Source organism: Rhipicephalus microplus, unplaced genomic scaffold, assembly GCF_043290135.1.
Source record: "Rhipicephalus microplus isolate Deutch F79 unplaced genomic scaffold, USDA_Rmic scaffold_21, whole genome shotgun sequence".
Classification (NCBI taxonomy): Eukaryota; Metazoa; Arthropoda; class Arachnida; order Ixodida; family Ixodidae; genus Rhipicephalus; species Rhipicephalus microplus.
Genome location: NW_027464594.1, coordinates 1,357,278 through 1,377,602, shown reverse-complemented (window position 1 = coordinate 1,377,602; position 20,325 = coordinate 1,357,278). Strand labels below are relative to the sequence as shown.

Genomic DNA, 20,325 nt, shown 5'->3' with positions numbered 1-20,325 from the left:
TATAGCGGTCAAGAAAGGACAGAAACACATCTGGCACTCTGTGGACAGTAGAGTCTGTCTTCAATTTGTGATGCCACATGAACAATAAATAGAATGATATATCTATATCTGCTGCGAACAATCATCAGTGTATCTGCTATATGACGCATAGATGTGACATCCACGCGAAGCATAAAACTAATGAAAGCTCAAAGATTTCGTTAATTTGTAATGCCGCTAACGTTTCGAAAAGATACCTTCCATGAGTGATCATCAGAACAGATTTTATAAAATGACCACTTGGTTAACAAAGTCAATACAGCGATATTACGTGAAGTGTGAATAAAATGCAGTGGACACATTCGTGTAATCACAAGGTGATGTCGTTGCTTTCAGAAAACCCGAAAGGCAATGACACATCGATTTTCAGCCTACCAACTAATAGACGGAGTGCCTAGATGCATCAATGTGAACGCCGATACGCTGAGAAAAAGTTTGAAATATAGAGCCAAGGCGGGAGACTTACTGGTATTGACTTATCCGAAGAGCGGAACGCATTGGCTGATGTACATCACGCACCTGATGCTGAGGAAAGGCGAACCAATGACAACACACGATGACTTCAGTAAAGAATGGCACTTTCTGGACTACATGGAGATCAAGAACTGGAGCTCAGCTCTGCCGCTGAGGATAATAGCCACACACTTGCTGGTTAAAACAATGCTGACGGATGAAGGGAAGTACATTTACGTCGCCCGCAATACATGGGACGTTTGCGTCTCGTTCTACCACATGTTGACCAACATAAGTCAGTTTGAATTCCAGGATGGCGAATTTGAAGACTTTGTTGACACATTTCTCAATGGAGACTTCGGCTATGGGGACTACTTCGAGCACGTTGCGTGGGGCTATTCTCTAAGAGAACAACCGAACGTATTTTTCGTGACTTATGAAGAACTAAAAAGGAACCCACGGGATGTAGTTCTGAAACTGGCGTTCTTTCTTGGAGAGCAGTATGGTTGTGCTTTGGAAAGCAACGAGCCGATGCTGCAAGAGCTCCTCGAGGGGTCGAAGTGCGATAACATGCAACCTGTTGTGGCCGTCAACTTCAATGGCAGTGCGAATCCTCACTGGGACAAAGTGATAACTCAGAGAAAGGTTACGTGTAAAGAAGGTTATGAGGGTGACGAGAACAGGTACGCGATTGTGAGAAAGGCCAATGCTGGTGATTGGAGGGAGCACTTCACACCTGACCTCTTGCAGCGAATGGAGAATAGGATTCTTGAGGCGGAGAAGCAATCACCGGTCATGAACCTCTGGAATGACATACGAGCAGAAGCGATTAAGTGCATTGCAAATTCCAAATAAATATCACTCACACAGGACTCGGGCAATGTCGTTGTCATTCAGTAGCTCTGCTGTTCAGAAAGTTTCATTAACCATTCAGTTTAGGTAAAACTTTCTCTAATTATAACGTTGCAGTACGTAAAAGTGCCTTTATTTTTTGAGACTCTTCAACGCACTATACAATTAGTTGCTAATAACCTACTATCTTCACAATTTTAGCTTCAGCTGATATGTTTTAACAGCAAGTTTGGTGAGGTAATGCTACACGGTAAAGGAGATGATTCAATGTGATAATGCCATCAAAAAGCCACAGAGCCATGCCGATTTTCGCATACTGCAGGTTAATGATACAACCAAGAGAGCTCCAGGATGATGAAGGACAGACAGACAGACAGACAGACAGACAGACAGACAGACAGACAGACAGACAGACAGACAGACAGACAGACAGACAGACATACAGACATATGGAAAGAAAGAAAGGTAGATAGCTAGATCGATGGATAGATAGATAGAAAGATAGATAGATAGATAGATAGATAGATAGATAGATAGATAGATAGATAGATAGATAGACAGATAGAAACACTAACATCTGTGAGGTTGTTATCATATGCGTGAGCAGAGCAGTTCTAGTAATAATACATTGCGATGAGAGGCCGAAACAAGTTCCCATCAAACAATGTGAACCTCCAATTTGTCGCAATGGCTTTTCGAGCCGCCATTGTGATCAACGTAGTTGTGCATGTTCTGAGATTTTGTTTTCTCACAGCTTAGCAAACAGTGCCTTTGCATGCAGTGTTTGCCACGGGCTTGAAATGTGGCTTTCCTTTCTTATCTATTTAGTGTTACAGTTTCTTGCTTACGTACAGACAGGAATACATGCCTCGCAGATTCGTACTGAAACTTGTGCCTTCCCACAAATGTAAATTGACATATCCCGCAGAATCATAAGAAAAAAGGGAAAAAATAGTTGCTCTGTACTACCGCAACGCAAAGAGAACCCTTTTGGAAAGCCGTCAGTCAGTAGTAGAAACAGAGGTTGAAAAAAGGACTTTCTGTGAAACTAACCTTTCCCTCACAGGTCCCCTTCGAAAGGAACTAATGAGTGCCTATTCAATGACGGCACTCAATGATTAGGTTGCATAGCATCAACGATATAAAAAAAGAAATTTGTGAATAACTTTATCCTTAAGCTAAGCGCTATCAACATGGAGTGCACCCGATGAAATTCGCGTTCAGCGATTGGTTTCTGTAGGGATTACTCCCAAATTCTAATGGAAAATAAGAAAGTGTTTAATTTATTTTTTACTCCATCCAGTTAAAAAGAATTTTGGAATGCTCGAGGCTGTTTGTTATGAAGCATAGACATCAGGTAACTTTCATATCTAGGCACTGCACACTACTAGGCCGGCGTGAATCAGTCAACCAATTGGCCATCTGCAAATTGTTAAGCGTCTAGAGATAAAGTTAAGACTATGAGCAAAACGAGTGCTACTCAACGAGAAAAAAAATCAAAGCGTATCAACGGGGCGAATGATGACGAGTCGACGAAGCTCCGCAGAAAATCATTGCTAAAACCGTGAATCTTGCGTGCGTAATTCGCCTAGTCGATCATGATCTAAATACATCTTGAGAAACACTGCGTGTGTATATATAGATATCAACATTTATTTGTTTTTAGAGAAGATGGGTGGCTTGCGATGCCCCTTCATTATGACGGCTTTATGGTTCGCGAAATGAAGGGTGAGTGGTTCTTGTAGAGGCTGCAGTGAAAAATTCGCAAATGCAATGTCAATGCATGTTCCACGGATCGTGGTAGGTTCGTAGGTTCGATATGGCCATACGCAATACATCTGAGTGAATATATAGAAGACACATGTAGCATAAGCCAATTATTGGTCGTGATTGCGATATTAACATTGAAATCACTGAAGAGTATGAACGGTGCATTTGTAATTTTATCACATACAAGCACCATCATATATATATATATATATATAAATATATATATATATATATATATATATATATATATATATATATATATATATATATATATATATATATATATATATATATATATATATATATATATATATATATATATATATATATATATATATATATATATATATATATATATATATATATATATATATATATATATAGGGTTCGTTTTCCCGTGTTTTGACACAAATAATGAATTCTAACACACAAATGCCAAGGAATGTGTAGGGGAAGTTATTAGAACTAATGTAATGTAAATGAGAAGAAAGAAAAGTGGGTGAAAAAGCACTTTCCGTGAACAGGAATCAAACCTGCGACTTTTGAATAACGCGTTCGATGGTCTGATATATATATATATATATATATATATATATATATATATATATATATATATATATATATATATATATAGGGTTCGTTTTCCCGTGTTTTGACACAAATAATGAATTCTAACACACAAATGCCAAGGAATGTGTAGGGGAAGTTATTAGAACTAATGTAATGTAAATGAGAAGAAAGAAAAGTGGGTGAAAAAGCACTTTCCGTGAACAGGAATCAAACCTGCGACTTTTGAATAACGCGTTCGATGGTCTGATATATATATATATATATATATATATATATATATATATATATATATATATATATATATATATATATATATATATATATATATATATATATATATATATATATATATATATATATATATATATATATATATATATATATATATATATATATATATATAGGAAGAGCAGCTGGTACACGTACGAGAAAACAAGCAGTTCCTTTATCGTTGATTTACGTTTGGGCTGTGGCCTTGGTCAGAGACCGTGAACTTTCCCACTGAAGATATATATATATATATATATATGTATATATATATATATATATATATAAATATATATATATACATATATATATATATATATATATATATATATATATATATATATATATTTATATATATTTATGTATATCGCTCATTGATTATGAATATGCTTGACCCCGGGGTGGCCTATATGGGCACGTTGCTCGACTCCTCATCCGACGGTCTCACGGGAATGGGTATCGGTCGCGGCGGTCACATTTATTTCGGTCGAGTCTAGGCACGAAAGAACTGTGCACTTGGATGAAGGTGCGCGTGAATAAACTGCAGGCAGGCAAGCTTTGCTGTGCTCACACCGCTACGTCATCTCTGATAACGATATCGTGTTTCGAGCACGTAAAACCCTGACATTGAGTAATATTAGTATACTGCCCGATGAGGTTAAAAAGTTAGGTGTGTTTTACGCACAGCTGTGAGTAACATATTCAGACATTTCACCTATTCTCTATTTTTATATCGTTAGACACAGGCTCATCCGGCTAAAACACACAGAAGGCTCATTAATTTATTTCGTTAAGTATCAGAACCCTTTAGTTGAACACAACGAGAGGTCCCCGAAGCGCTACTACCCATGATATCCTGGCAGACGTGGCGGACGTCAGAGTAACCAATCTTACAGCTTACGATATTGCAGGAAAATATGAGTTTTAAGTGGACCAATTTTTTTTCTTTCGCCTGCGTCGGAATCTATGCCAGCTTTATGCGCTCCAGCAAACAATTATTTTGTGCGTCCAAAACAGCTACAGAAAGGCACTGGTGCCGTAGATAAATTTACAACGCCAGTGTCTAGTGCAACGACGTCAACACCTTGGCGGCTGATTTCTGTGAATGAGCGGGCGTCCGTGAGCTCTATACAGTTGCAATATAGTCAAGCTTGCGTACACCAAACTCTGAAGAAGAAATCATGAAAAGACAATTCTGAGGGACGCTATGGTTAAGCGCTTTGGAAATGCTGACCACCTGGTGTTCCATCGTCTTGGCATCGTAGAGCACGCAAGACTCTAACATTTTGCCTCCATTGAAATGCGACTGCTACCACCGGGATAGAACCCGCTACCTCCCACCGAGGTGGATGCCCTTCCACGCTTGGGTTGTGCGCAGGAAAAACATTGCGACGAATATATTGCGTTGCAGTGACAGTTGCGCAAATTGTGGTGTGAGACTCTGGTGTATGGTTTATCTAAAGGGACAGATATGAAATGTTTTTATAAAACTTGGGACATGTGTTTTCGCGGCATTTAGGGTGATTGGGTTAGTTAATTTTTAATTTTAGTGGTGAAAGGAGTGAGGTGTGCCACCAGGAGTCAACTAAGTTGTATCCAAGTAAAATGGTGACGTATAGCTGCCACACATCGCAAGTGTTAAATATTGGGCGCGTCGGTAAGTCGTGCTTGAATTGTTTTAGTGCATTACGAAAAAAAAAACAAAAAAGACTGGCCGAGCAGATTCATACACGATGACAGAGCGCTAACTCCCTACTGAAATTTATTAGCAAAATGTATCAATTATGTAAAGTTGTGCATGCGTACAAAAGCACCCGAAACTAATACCGAGATAAAACAAAATCGCGACGTCACAGATCAAAGTTTCTTGGACGGTCTGCCTGATTAGCTGCCGCGTTTGTGGATGTTCATCTCTGTTTGATCAATGTGAAGTGGTAGATAGGTATTATTCAGAAATCATCCGAGATAATATATAAGCGCATAGTATACCATGAACCCGAATCCTATGTTACTCTGTTACAAGAGTTTGACAACAGAAACCATTACCGTGAACGAGTCGTTGCTTCCAATAACTGTAGAAGAATGTCTTGCGCCGCATTAGGAGTCAGAAACGCTTTTCTATAAGAGCTTTCTTTAGAAGCATTCATTATTGTATATTTTTCATGCAATAAAACTATTGAACCACCTTATTTTTCTTCATTTCAACCCTCGAACTGCCATGGAAGAACTTCACAGCATCGAAAACAAGGACAGTATAAAAGAGGGGACACAACTAGTGCTGACTTGAAACAGAATTTATTACAAAGAAAGTAGCAGGAAAAGTAAAGCATGTTAGATGGCCTACATACGCGCACACTTGCATAAAAGGCTCACAAAAACCTACGAAAAAGACCACAAATTAACTTTGGTATGACACCAGATTTCTATACTAGATTGCATTCACTATCCAGATGACTAAAAGAAGGCAGGCTGGCGCACGCTTCACATTTAGTTTTGGTTAGAAAGACGTCGAAAATGTCCCGTGTTACTTTAGCCTCATGTAGCCCCGCCGCGCTGGTCTAGTGGCTAAGGCACTCGGCTGCTGACCCGCAGGTCTCGGGATCTAATCCTGGCTGCGATGGCTGGATTTCTGATGGAGGCGGAAATAATGTAGGCCCGTTCGCTCAGATTTCGGTGCACGTTAAAGAACCCCGGGTGGTAGAAATTTCCGGAGTCCTTCAATACTGCGTCTCTCATAATCATATGGTGGTTTTGGGACGGTAAACTCCACATATTGATCAATTTATCGTCTTGTGTAAAAATTGCAAAAGTGTGAGACAGCTCGTGCTCACATTAAGAATAACGGCAACGCAGCATATGGTGAGTGTAAGCCAAGCCGTTAAGTGAACTGAAAAACACAAAGCAACATATGACTCTAGCGTAACGCCATAGTCTCGTATTGCATCGTACCAGAATGACTTCGAGGTGTTTTTTTCGTAGAATTTTGTAAGCCTCTTGCGCAATTGTGCGCGCATGCGACCATAACGTGGTTTACCGTTTCGGCTCTTTTTTTAAAATAGGTTCAGTATCAAATGAGCAATCGGTGATTTTTTCTATTCTTTCATCCTGTGCATGTTTTCGGTGATGTGACGCTGTTTCATGAGGCCTTACAACGTCGCCTTAGCTTCCGCGCTCCTAACATAAAACTGTGTTTACTTAGTTCAAGAATTGTTTTTTAACAATGAATTAATAAGTGTCCTAGAAAACTTCGCAATTGAATGCAAATGAGACATGCTGTTCAGCACATCAGGGCCACGTGCTGCTCTGCTGTGAGCGTTATGTTCTGTACAGCTCAAAAGTGCATAGCTATTTGCATTGTGCTCAAGCACACGTAACAACGAGGTATCCACATCTTTTACCGTTGTAGCACCTGCTGTAATATTTCTTCAAATATTTTTTGTTGAGAGAGTTGTTCGAGCTGTTACCTATAGCACCTACAATAAATGCTCTGTGTTCTCAACCTTGGTATACCGATTTACTAATGAGCATATTCAATAATGACTGCCCTTACGGAGAACACCTGATTTGCGTTTACCTTGAAAAACGTTTGCAGCGTTTTGTATTGTTGCTGCTCTGAAATATTTAGGGTACGCAAAAAACACTACCACTGTTTTGTGTTCAGGTCTTAATAGGGTCTGAATTCATCGCAATAAAATTCCATATGCTTGAATCATGTAGACTTTGCCGATATTATTTTCATGGTGCTGCTGTCATTGTCTTACACAGGGAATTCAAAGAATGGAAATCCGAAAGCCATTTGCTCAAGTTATAGACGGGGTGCCCAGGTGCGCAGGCATCATTCCGGATATGCTGCGAGAAAACCTCAAGTTCCGAGCGCAGGAGGGAGACGTGGTGCAGTCAACTTTTCCCAAGAGTGGAACACACTGGATGATGTACATCGTTCAATTGATTGTAAGAAAGGGTGAGCCACTGGACACGCACGAAGAGTTCACGAAAGAATACCGCTTCATTGAATACATGGTGATCAAGGACTGGAAGTCATCCCTGCCCTTCAGGATATTTGCTACGCACTTGCCTCTGACTAAGGACATCATCACCAAAGAAGGAAGGTACATTTACGTCGCCCGCAACCCTTGGGACGTGTGCGTTTCCATGTACCACATGGTGACCAACCTGAGCTCGTACGAGTACCAGGACGCTACGTTCGATGACTTCGTCCGCGTGTTCGTAAGTGGGAACTTTGGATACGGCGACTACTTCGAACACGTGGCGTCGGCGTACCACCTCAGGCAGGAACCTAACGTGCTATTCGTCACTTACGAAGAAATGAAGAAGAATACTTGTAGCGTAGTCCTAAAAGTAGCGCACTTTCTTGGCGAGCACTATTTGCGAGCCTTGGAAGGCGACGAAAGAGTACTGCATAATTTGCTCGAAAAAATGAAGCCGGAGCGCATGCGAAGTGTTATGGTCGTGGACCTTCAGAGAAATCCCAACCCTCACTGGATAAAAGTATTGAATCGATCCAAGGTGACTTGTAAGGAGGGCTTCGAAGGAGACGAAACGAAATACGGCATTGTGCGAAAAGCAAAAGTCGGAAGCTGGAAAGAGCATTTCACACCAGAACTGCTTCGGTGCATGGAAGCTAGAATTATTGAGGCCGAGAAGGCGACGTCTTTTATGGATCTCTGGAAGGATGTCAGAGCGGAGGCGTTAAAGTTGTCTCAGAAGAATGGCTGAATAGGGAAAGTTTGAGCGACTCTCAGGGAAGATCGTGGAAGTACGCATGTCTTCTACTTAACTAGAAATAAAAATGGTCATATACATATCAGAGAGGAGAAATTGTAAGCGCCAATGAATACATCTCGTCTTGCAGTGAATGTTGCTGTGTTTGGCGTTTACACAAAACAAAACTGTGTTGTAGAAAAAATTCACCTGTGAAGCAGATAAGCAAAAGGCTCGTCATTAAAACATTTCCTGCCGCAAAATCTGAAAGTAATTCCAGCTTAGTCATTAGCAGCCACAGCTCATTTTCAGGGTATCTCAGAGGTCCGACAGTTCGGCAATGGTGTTATCGTCTGTATTTCGTTAGACCAGGTTTGGATTCATGGCCTCCTGAAATGTTCTATGTTTGCCTCTAACCCGGTCAGCGCATTTATTCCTTATACTTAGCATGCGTGAAAGGGTTCAGCGAGGCGTAGACATTAATTTCACTCCATCGAGGTATTGGAGATATTTGCAACAGCTGGTGCACTGTCCGTTAATAGGTCTGACCGTTTGGTTGATAAGCCCAAATTTCTAAATGAGTCGGTAATATTGAAATTAGCCGGATCAAGTCGACCAACGGAAATCAAGGCGTGGCCCCTTATCTATCTAGTTGAACCACTTACGTCTCGACTACTGCAGTGCGTAAACTTCTGGTGTTGTGATTACACAGTGAAAAGCTGTAGGTCCACTCTAAGATGCCAGATGTGCGGGGAGCCACACAAGTGAAGTGAGTGTCAGAGCAAAGAAAAAAAATGTTGTCTATGCAATGAAGCGTGCAGTGCTGACAATGGAAATTGCTCTGCTAAAGCTCCAGAAATCTCGATTTCTGAAATTGTCGACCGCAGCCGCTGCTCTCGAAAAGAGGCCTTAGATTGATTAAGGCTACAAGTAACGGTTATGCAAGGGTATTAGCCGATCATACGACGTCGGCGGATGCATCTTTGTCTCAATCCATAGTGGAAGTGGTCGAAAGAACAGTTGGAAAGTCTATGTAGCGCCTTGCTGCAAACATTTGTGAGGCTCTATCTCAAAGTTTGGCCAACGAAGTGACTCATATGTTTGGAACGCCAATGAATAATAACTTTCAGGACTTCAGAGCTTCTGTGACTGATTATTGACGTAGAAACTGCAACTACGCCATCTGACTTCGTCTACGCAGGACTCTCTCTACATGACAACTACCGTCAAATGAATTATGTAATTGACAAAACTGAGGAGTTTGATGACATAGCTTTGGACCCTAGATCACTGAAACGCATTAGGTCCCCTCTACCAAGAAAACAACTTCACCAAATCATGCAGAAAAATGCCTGAAGGACAGGACAAGCCTTCCAAAGATAGATTTAAAAAACTATTCTGGATAAGGCAGTCATGGAGGCAATTTTTTCGAAAAAAAGGGTCACTTGAAAGATTTTTCATTTGAATTGCAGATCAATTCACTATTGAATAACTGGTTTTGTATACTTGTCTTCAAAATTCACCAAGGATTTAGTTGCATTGCAGGAGATATGGCTCTCCGTAGATAAAGCGTTTCATTTAACCAAATATCATTCGTTTAGGCTAGACCGCCCATCCAGAGGTGGAGGACTAGAATTTTTTATCTCTAACGTCCAGAATCAGTATCAATGCGAAAATCTCGTACAAGTATATGTCCCCAGATTGTGAAATATTTGCAATAGACGTCACATTACCCGGTTGCCAACCCAGCTCTGTAGTTATTGTGTACTTTCCGATTGGTGTACAAGAAACAGGACGATTGCTTATGACAATCAGGTCATAATGTAAGGAGAAAATTGTAGTCGGCGATATTAACTCTCATCACACGTGCGGGAGTTCTAAAACTGATCAGTATGATAAACGTTTGTGGGAGCAGGCAACAAATAATATTCTATCGTTCTTAAACACCAGAACCCCCCCCCCCCCCCCCTCAATCTATTCGTAATCGATGTCGATCAGCCTTACTTTTAAGCTTCGTGAGTTGGAGTATTTCTAGTTCATACTGATCAGCGCTGCACTGTGCCACAAATTGTGATCATTTTCCTATAAGCTTGAGATTTCGTGCCCGAAAACCCTTTCTTGTTCTCAAGTCAGAGCTTTTGTGAATTACCAAAAAATAGAGATAACCTAACATCAGCTTTATAGACTTCCTCCGACAAAGGTAACGATCGCAAAGCGATGAAGTGAAACGCAACTACTAAAAGGGCTTATAAGCGAGCTGAATTTACTGTTGACCTGGCCGAAAGGGCGCACTCTGGTCTTCGGTGGAATGAAGGTTGCAAACGAGATCGCCACCCACGCCAGGCAGCTTGAAAGCAGTTTAATCACAATCAATCCCCTAAAAACTGGTCTGAATATAAATTAATAGCAGCTAGTTTTAAACACGCAGTCGCTAAAGCAAAAGAGGAATATGATCACAGACATTACAACTTCCTCTCAAAACCAAAAAATAAGAAAGCACTGTTTCGATACACGAGAAGCAAGATCCTGCCATCACCAGTGAATTCGGATTATTACCTTCTATCGTCAGCGCAAACGGCTAAAGTTCTAGACCTAATCAATAAAGGCTAAGAGGGAAAATTTACATCAATTGTGCCTATCAAGTGACAGAATCGCACAAACAAGGCTGATTTTGAGAAAGTTACAAAGTCTGAACTATCCTGCGTGATAAGGCAGTTACTCTTTTCATCTCCGGGCATGGATGGAATTACAGTGCCTCTGATCCAAATAATTTTTATATCTCACTGTGAAGTTATTAATGTTATAAATTAGTGTCTAAAGCATGCATGAGTTTCGTATCATCGGAAAATAGCGAAGGTAATTAGAACTGAAGAAACAGGGGTAAGGCTTCAAGATAGATAATATAGGACCTATATCTTTGAATTCTAACATGGTCAAACCCATTGAGAGGGTTCTGCACGGCAGTATCACTAGTTTTATAGAAGCCAATTCAATACTAAAACCACAAAAAATCGGCAGTAGATTCGATTGTTCAATGTGGTGTGCCCAAGCATACTTAGAGAGCGAAACGCAGCTTGATAAAAAAAGAAGACAATACGTGGCGCTAGTGCTTATTGACATTGCAAAAGCCTATAATAGCGTCGAACATTCAATTTTGCTGAACACACTGATAACATTAAACTTACCACAATACATAACGGCGTGGTTATCAGAGTTCTTGACTTGATGGAAATTTCATTGTGGCAAGGATGGATGCTCGTCATCTAGATACAAAAAGAGTCGTGGAGTTTCCTAAGGAGCAGTTCTAAACCTCTTCTATCTGATATACTAATGAGGTCTATACATACCTGTCAGAATATCTATGCCTATGTGTATGTTGATAATATAGCCTTCTTTTCTGCTGACAATGATATTTATGCTCTACAGCAAACATTACAAATGAATTTGAATTTGCTAGAAAGATTACAGCAGTCAACTTCATTGGCTTTAAATGTAAGTAAGAGTGTGCTCTAGGTGTTTTTCATAGCCGGTTTCATTTCAATCATCATTGAATTATTCAGGAACCCATTCCGCAAGTGGACTACCTAAAATATTTTGGCGTGTTGTACAATAAAAACCTCAAGTGGAGTGCGCATATAGAAATCATTGCGGTTAAGGCTCAACGGGCTTTACGCTTACTGCAAAGAATGACTAAACGCTAATTTGGCGTACGTAGAGGCACCATGTTAATGCTATACAAAATGTATATGCGCCCAATATTAGAACTTGGATGTATCTTGTTTTGAGGAGCACCTGCGCACAAAATAAAACGGCTGGTTTTCTTGAAGCGGCAAACTCCGCGCTTGTGTCTGGGGCTTCCTAGCTGTGCAGCAATTATTGTTATTTATCAGGAAGCGCGTCTGCCTATATTTTCCTGCCGATTTCGCTCGTTAACCATACAGAAATTTCTAAAATATTTTAGCTTACCAGTGGGAAGAGTTGAATACGTTTTTATTAATGACCCAGATTCGTTCTTTCCGCTCATTGGCCTCGTTTTCATACATCGCAGATAATCTATGTACAGAAAAAACTGGCAAGTATAAATGTCAAAATAAAGAGGTAATTACATCTGACAACTAAAAGGACATTGTAAGTGTAGAAGGTGATGAGATTTTTTCTTCTCAATCTAAATATCAATGCCACAAGTTCTTAGAGAACAGGTTAGCGGATTTCCTGGATCATACACAGTCACGTAACACAATAGCTACAGATGCTTCCGTCAAATAGGAAAGGGCAGGTGTAGGAATAGTCTCCGAATCACTTGGCTGGTCATTCGCCGTAAGGCTACCCGATTTCACTTTGGTTTTTTAAGTGGAGCTCATGGCAGTAATCAGGACACTTCGAAAACTTCCCATGAATAAGAACAGGGCAGTAATAATTACTGATTCGCTTCTGGTATGCACAGCTCTTACAACTTCTCATACCTCCCGTGCCATCACGACGCTGCGATCTTTAGTTCCGTCTCAGCTGAAGTACCTGAAATTAGCATGTGTACCAGATCACTGAGGGTTAACAATAATTTAAATGGCCGACGTCTTAGCTTACTCATCGCTAGATCTCACAATAGTTCAAATTCTTCCGGTGGTATAATACTTCACGGCAATCAGGTTTAGAAGATTAGCTATTCACACAGGTAGGGTGGAAAAAATAACCACGTGGAGAGAATATAATCACCTAAAATATCAATGGAAGTCACAGTAAAGCCATTCTCGTCAATCATAAGTGACAATCACCAGACCTCGATGTCGTGTCCCGCATTAATGTTTCACTAATACAGGAATATAGTCTGATGGTATCAGCCCTCTGCCAATTCTGCGGCGAACTGGAAAATATTACACACTAACTTTTGTCATGTTCAAGATATTCTGGTATTAAAACTCGAATTCTAATGACTTTTTGCAAAAGTAGGCTTGACCTTATGAGACAAAAATGTTTTAGGCTTCGGTGCCCCAGGCTTGGGATACTGCTACAAGGATGTCTTTGATGCAGTGGGTAATTTCATTATAACTACTCAACGAGTACTATTTTAATCTGTCGTTTAAAATTATTTTTCATGTCATTACTTTAAAACCCAAGTTTTCAAAATTGTGCGACAGGCGCCTTGAAAGAAACACATTCACTCATGGCATACTATTGCACCATATGAGGCCAACGTTGCATAGCTACATCTGTCCTCACTGCAATGTGGCCGACACTCTGTCACGGCTCCTACTGCAGTGCAAAGTAAGTGTCCCAAGGCTACAAGCAGCAGCACTAGATGCGGACTAAGGCCTCGACAGTGAAGCGTGGGAGGCTGCGATCTCCGAGCCGGACCTGGTCAAGCAGTGTCAGCTAGTCGCTCGAGCCCGGCGGGCTGTCCAGGCCAGAGGGTTCCTGGAATAAGGGACCCTCCCACCTTCACCCACAAGCTTTACTCAATAAATGTTCTCTCTCTCTCTCCCATCACGTTAATATGGCAGTCTGGAATACAGGCTCAAAAGCACATTACTTGAAGTTAAATTGAATATTTTATGTTTTATTGCCATTTCATTTGTTTGTTTTTGGTTTTTAATTTCGCATGTTATAGATTACCTAAAATAACATTTTAATAACCTTAACGTTGCATTCTTGGCCAAACCGCCAAAGTGTGTACGTATAATTTATCGAGAGAACCAACCAACCAACCAAACAAACAAACAAACGAACAAATAAACTTTCCTTCTGATCTCAACTGCTCAGCGCTGTAATTACTGCTTTAAATAATCATTTTCAGCAACCTCGTTGAACGTGCATTCCATCGTTCACGTAGCAACAGCTCTGAAATAAAAAAAAAACGCCCGGCCTTCGCGGAAGGCGTAGCACAGTCACAGTGAAAGCTAGAACAGCGGCCCTTTAGAGCCTTTTCAAAACACTTATTGGGTCACTACTGCAAGCACACTTGTCTGATACCCGCTAGGGCATTCATAATAAAAATTTTAGAGTAGTAGGCGGGCATTCGCTGTGCTATTTTTGTCATTCATCGGGGAAGCGTGGTATCCGCTAAACACTTACAAGGAATTTTGTGCCAATTTTTCATGCAGTGGCTGACGACGATGAGCAATTATGGCTGATGTGTTTATGCGCCACAGTTGATGGGAAAACAAGAACAAGCTTTTGTAATGGGTTGTAGCAGTGAACGGCCCTCTCTCTACGTTATTCGCATTGTGCGACAATTGGTTGTTCTTTCGCTGTCTTAAAGCGCTTTAGAAGTCGTATTAACGCGATTGGGTTTGGGTTTGGGTTTATTTACAACACAAAAAGTTGGGGTTCTCCAGGCAAAAAAGCTGTTGAAAAACAGCTTGAAGGGACCTGGGGGTTTCCCGACGTCAAACCTGCCTAAGGCAAGTTTGCCTAAATGTCACAAGTACCGGCATAGCTCAGTAGTAAAATACTGGGCTGGCACCCAGCGGAACTGGGTTATAAAGCCCAACTGTGAATAGTAAAAAGAAAAAAATTCACGCGATGTGGGTACGGACACCGGCGGCGATGATGGCAGATGTTGCAGCCGTCAACTGCGTGTGACCCGAGTTATGATCTCATAACAGCTTTCGCTGTAAACTGACGCACATCTAACCTATCATATTGGAATCTGCTTACAAGAAATTGTCATCTTCCAACTAAGGCTGATATGTGATTGACGTTGTGTCCACACGTCCATCTCGTACCCGTTAGCCCGAAAATTTGACAATGCAGTTAACCTCGATTGCGACAGTCCGGCCGCCTCGATTTCTTTACTGCGTCAGCGCTCGTGGTAGCCCTCGGTAACGGTTGTGACGCGCAACTTCAGAACAGCACTCCTTAATGCATGCTCTTCATTACGTCCATCAAGATAGTCGAGAGAATGCGGGACGCATATACAGATAGGGCTGCCACAAAGGGCAATACGAGCGAAAGAGTAAGGTGGGGCAAAATAAGACGCAGTGCAAAACGAGACTTTTCGGCTTTCCAACCTCGGCAGCTAAAGAAGGAGTACCTTTCTTTGTCTTTTTGTTCCAGCGACAAGTGCTGACACTTGTACACTTTTTTAAGTGGAAATATTGATGGTTGCGCATAGTATTCACACGGGAAAAATAGCAAAGCTGGAGTCTGTGTGATAGTAAACCATCAAAAAGGATTACTGGTGGTGTTCGATTGGAAAGGAGTTTTGGAGTGGCTGAGTGCCAGAGTGTGTCTGGATTCAGTGCATGAAGTGTAAGAACTGGGCTCATGAAGCCTGTGTAAGGGTGCAAGAAGTCAGTATAATGCGCTTCTACCCGTCAAGAAGGGGTAAATCTCTGTGCGACAAAAGTTTCTGATCCATGCACGAAGCTACTGCGTTGTCAGTACAACAATGTAAGTAATTCTTTTGTTATTTTATATTTGTAGCTATTTGCTGCCCAGTGCCAAGCACAATTTTTATAACTGGCATGGCCGAGGCGCGAAACGCCGCAAAAAGCCCTCAAGTTGCTACAGGTAGTGTCATATTAGGTGAACCGCTTACTTACATTCAATATATATGTCTTTGTTGAGGAGGGCTGCGACGTACAAGAGATTATCATATAGAGCTTCTTGGCCTCAAAACGACACAAAAAAGTACTGATTGCTTTTCAGTCCAAGAATGACTCCATTCGCACTGCATTGAGGTTATTCCACGCATTCCGAGAATGCTTTGAAGAGCTGAATGAACATTTGAAAGAATCTCCTAGCCAAGCCCTTCAGAAAAATATCACGAAACTGAGTTTCAATGACATTATTATGACGTTGGAATGAAAAAAATAACAAGCGGTAAGGAGGAGGAGGAGGAGGAATAAACGTTTACTTTTCAAAACGGTGTAGCGGTGTAGGTTCCGCGTCTACCTTAGGTGGGAGGTCTCCTGATTCCAGGAACCCTCTGGCCTTCACTGCCTCCTTGGCCCTGGCGATGAGATGTCGTTGTTGGTCCAGGTCATTCAAAGCGAGCTTGGCCTCCCACGTTTCGAGAAGTTGTTCGTTTTCCTTACCAGCGTCGCAGGTGTTCGTTGGAGGCGATAAATCTGTATTCGTATTGCATGGACACTCGAGGATCAGGTGGGCCAACGCGTCAGGTACGGCGCGAATTGGGCAAACATGTTCATGTAATGTTGGGTACAATCGGTGTATTAGTATGCCGTGTGTGTGTTGCCCTGCAGTCTTCTCAGTATGGTGTTGTCCTCTTTGTTGAGCTTCGAGTGTGGTGGTGGATACTCTCTGCGCAAAAGCCTATGGTGTTGCAGTATTGCAAAGTAAGTGTTTCGTACACACCCAGCCTCCACGGACGCAGTCTTGGCTTCTAGAAAGCGGGAAGGAGTAGCCTGATAGGCGTGATCGTCGGCTGCGGCATGAGCCGCCTCGTTTTCTTGCAGCCATTCGGGCCCAGGATTCCATGTCACATAGGTGAACGGCATCGGAGTGCTTCGGCGCTTCAATATCTGAATTGCGTGTATAGACACACGACCGTTGCTGTGTTTCGAATGGCTGCTTGAGAGTCTGTGAATACCACAACTGCATCCAAGCACGTTGTGGTAGTTAGGGTAATTGCCGCCTCCTCTGCAGTTTCTGGGCTTCGGGTGCGTACTGTGGCAGATGCGAACTTTACGCCCCGAGTATCAACGACGCTCAAAGGGTAGGCGTCTCTACCAGGATACTTGGCTGCGTCTGTATATCTGGCATCCGGATCGTGGCTGCGATTTCGTCGTAGATACTTCACTCGTGCCTGCCTTCTTTCCTTGTGATGTGTGGGATGCATATTGCGGGAGATTCGTGCAATACAGAAAGATTCGAGGATGTTTGGCGGAATGCCTTCTTTTCGGTCCGCGTCTGTGTCGCCTATAAAGGTTTCGCTATTGTTCAGCCGTTGTAGCACTGATCTTTCAGTGGGCGAGAGCTTTAGTCGTTCTAGCTGGTTAGCCCTGTGTGCTTCGGCTAGTTCCAAAAACCGATAAAAAGTCTTAAATTCACAGCCTCACAAAGCCTGGCTGACAAAGGAGACAGCCACGAAACGCACGTGCAATTCTCCATCAAAATGGCAAAAAGAGGCGTAGACGACGTGTCAGAACCTACCCATAGCTTGCTATCGTTAAATAGCCGAACAAAGTGTAAGCGTTCTACAAAAAACATCATTAGCACAAAGACTGACGGTGTTTGGTCTGATAGGAGATTAGGAGCAACAGATCTCCGTCGTATGTTTGGGTTCAATGCATAGAGTTGGAGAATTCTTCTCATGAAGACCGTGTCAGGGCCCATGGAGTCAATTCGAGGGGCTTCAAGGGCAATGACCGAAGAGATGAAACTTTCACCAAAATGTCTCGTTTTGCGCTGCAGGATGTGAAAAAATGAGACACGTGGTGCATTCTTGTTTCTTTTCGTGAATAACTTGCAAAATGTGGCAACATAGTCATAATTATGTAGCACATACTTTGCCCACAAGAAACATTTTCTGCAAAAATTATATATATTCACTTTCTTAACTTTTTGTGTCACACATTTTCCCTCGTCACCCCCATTACCCATTGCTAGTATGTGTAGCAGAGGCTGTCCCAGCCATTTAGCGAAAACCTTGGTTATCATAAATTAGAAGAACGTCTTCATTTCGCTTGATTGTGTTAAGCTACGGACTGAAAAAAATCCCAAAGCTTCTTAAAATCTCCTTCCTACTGCATATAACTGTGCACTGCAGCACTCACACGAAACGCCCATCATACCATTACAGTTTCATACGTGAACGCTGCACTGCATATCTTACCGTTGGCGGTCACCTGCTGCAAACTGCAGGTCTGCTGATGACGCCCTCGACAGCTGCATTGAGATAACAGCTGCACTGTAACAACTACATGAATTCAGTATTCAAAGCGAAAAACGTTTGCTCACCATAGTAGCATGTGTCTCGAACATACATACACGCAATTTCTCTCAAACCCTGCAAGCGGCTGCCTCAGCTTTCATTGACTACCCTGAGCTGGAAGGGAAGAAAAAGTGGTGAAGGGCAGGATAAGAGATCATGTAAGTATTTCCATTTTATTATTACGAAATATAGAAAGCATGCGTTCGAACTCAAATGCTCCTTATGCATAGCAAGAAATATGACTTGAAACAACGAATTACCGCCACTAAACGCGACTTGCAGACACAAGTGAAATCACATGAAGCAAAGGCTCACACATGCATACATGTCTGCGGGAATTCAACACACCAAATGAGTGTTACCAGGTGCGCTTTTTTCATATTTTTATGTAACTGGCTCGCTACGTACTTTGGATTACGCAAACCGCGCCCGAATAACTGGAAACCTGCAAGATAATTTCAGACCCACTGGATAAAATTACGCGCCCAACATTAACATTACGCTGATTGTTAGCTGTATTAAAAGAGTGCAAAAAGAACAAAGAAAAAGAAACAAAATACTCATCATGCACTGAACTTGCAACTCTTAACTTACTGAGCTGTAAGCTCAGTGCTCGTACGAGTACTGTGTGTCTGTGTCCTCCTACATTGTGCGTTATTTTTCATCAGTAAGATTGCACCAGCTAGCCCAAATCACAATCGTGCTGAACATTACGTTTTATTGTGAAACTTAAGTGCCAACCAGTGATAACGCTGGAATCTCCGATGTGAGGTATATAAATGGCGACGCGGTTTACCGCTTAGCAGATTACTTGAAAACCGACGTCTGCTATCTCTGCTACCAGCGCACAGCGTGTAGAGCTTCTATTTTCAGCTTCAAGTTCGAACACGTTCGCCCAAATAAAGAGTTCCATAATACAACTTTTTCTTGGGCTAGGTGTAGTTGGTATACATGCTTACTGAAATAAAAAAAAAGACACGTACCACGCAGGAAGCCAATTGAGGACTGAGCAGAAAGGTAGTCATTCGCAATTAGCCTTATTCATGGAACATCAGCTACATGCCTGGCCGTATTGATCGTGCGCGCACATATAGCCGCACATGCTTGTCAGGAAACACACGATAAGACTGAAAAAAGGATAAAAAAGCAACTTACTGAAAAAAGGATGAAAAAGAGCAACTAACTGAAAAAAGATTCCGAAAAATTGAAATTCACCACCATGGAAAACAACAGATGTATCACAAACGCTCGTAACTTTCTTCTTTTTCAGGTAATACGTTTTCACATTTTCACGTGCTAAAGTATCAACACTAATCTTAAAAACAAAAACACTGGAAAACCTAGGGTCGCACTTGCTGGAACCACAATGGACAAGCAAATGTGCCGAAAGATTATTTTTTACATAAATTTGATGTTCCCAGCCTGTTTCGCCGATGTACACTCTATCGCAACTAAGCAGAATCTGGTACACCATGCCAAAAGAGCAGGCGAGGAGAACCTCGGAGTAGTAAAAATTTGTCGGCACAGGCTAGACAACTTGCAGGGCGCCGAGAACACCACAGGTATCTTGTACATGTTAGCCACGTTCTTAAGCTTGTGAGATGCCTTGTGCATGTATGGCAGAACTATAGACTTTTCATCGACTGCGTGTTTCTTCGCGATACCTTCGGTTTTTGAAAGAGGGTTTCTGACACACAAACGACGACATAACCATGGGTATCCAGCTAGAAGCAGCTGCATTATTTTTTTTGAAACTT

At 41.8% G+C, this 20,325-nt stretch overlaps 2 protein-coding genes across 2 annotated transcripts; both read left to right on the top strand.

Annotated features, from left to right (window-relative positions):
* The first annotated feature begins 390 nt into the window (after positions 1-390).
* On the top strand, positions 391-1,347 carry LOC142785390 (sulfotransferase 2A8-like). The gene has a single exon (XM_075883870.1). It carries the CDS (start codon positions 391-393, stop codon positions 1,345-1,347), a length of 957 nt encoding a protein of 318 aa, XP_075739985.1.
* A 6,375-nt stretch (positions 1,348-7,722) lies between these two features.
* Positions 7,723-8,790, top strand: LOC119159895 (3-beta-hydroxysteroid sulfotransferase). The gene has a single exon (XM_037412706.2). The coding sequence runs from the start codon at positions 7,729-7,731 to the stop codon at positions 8,686-8,688; it is 960 nt and encodes a 319-aa protein (XP_037268603.2). The 5' UTR covers positions 7,723-7,728; the 3' UTR covers positions 8,689-8,790.
* Positions 8,791-20,325: the final 11,535 nt, after the last annotated feature.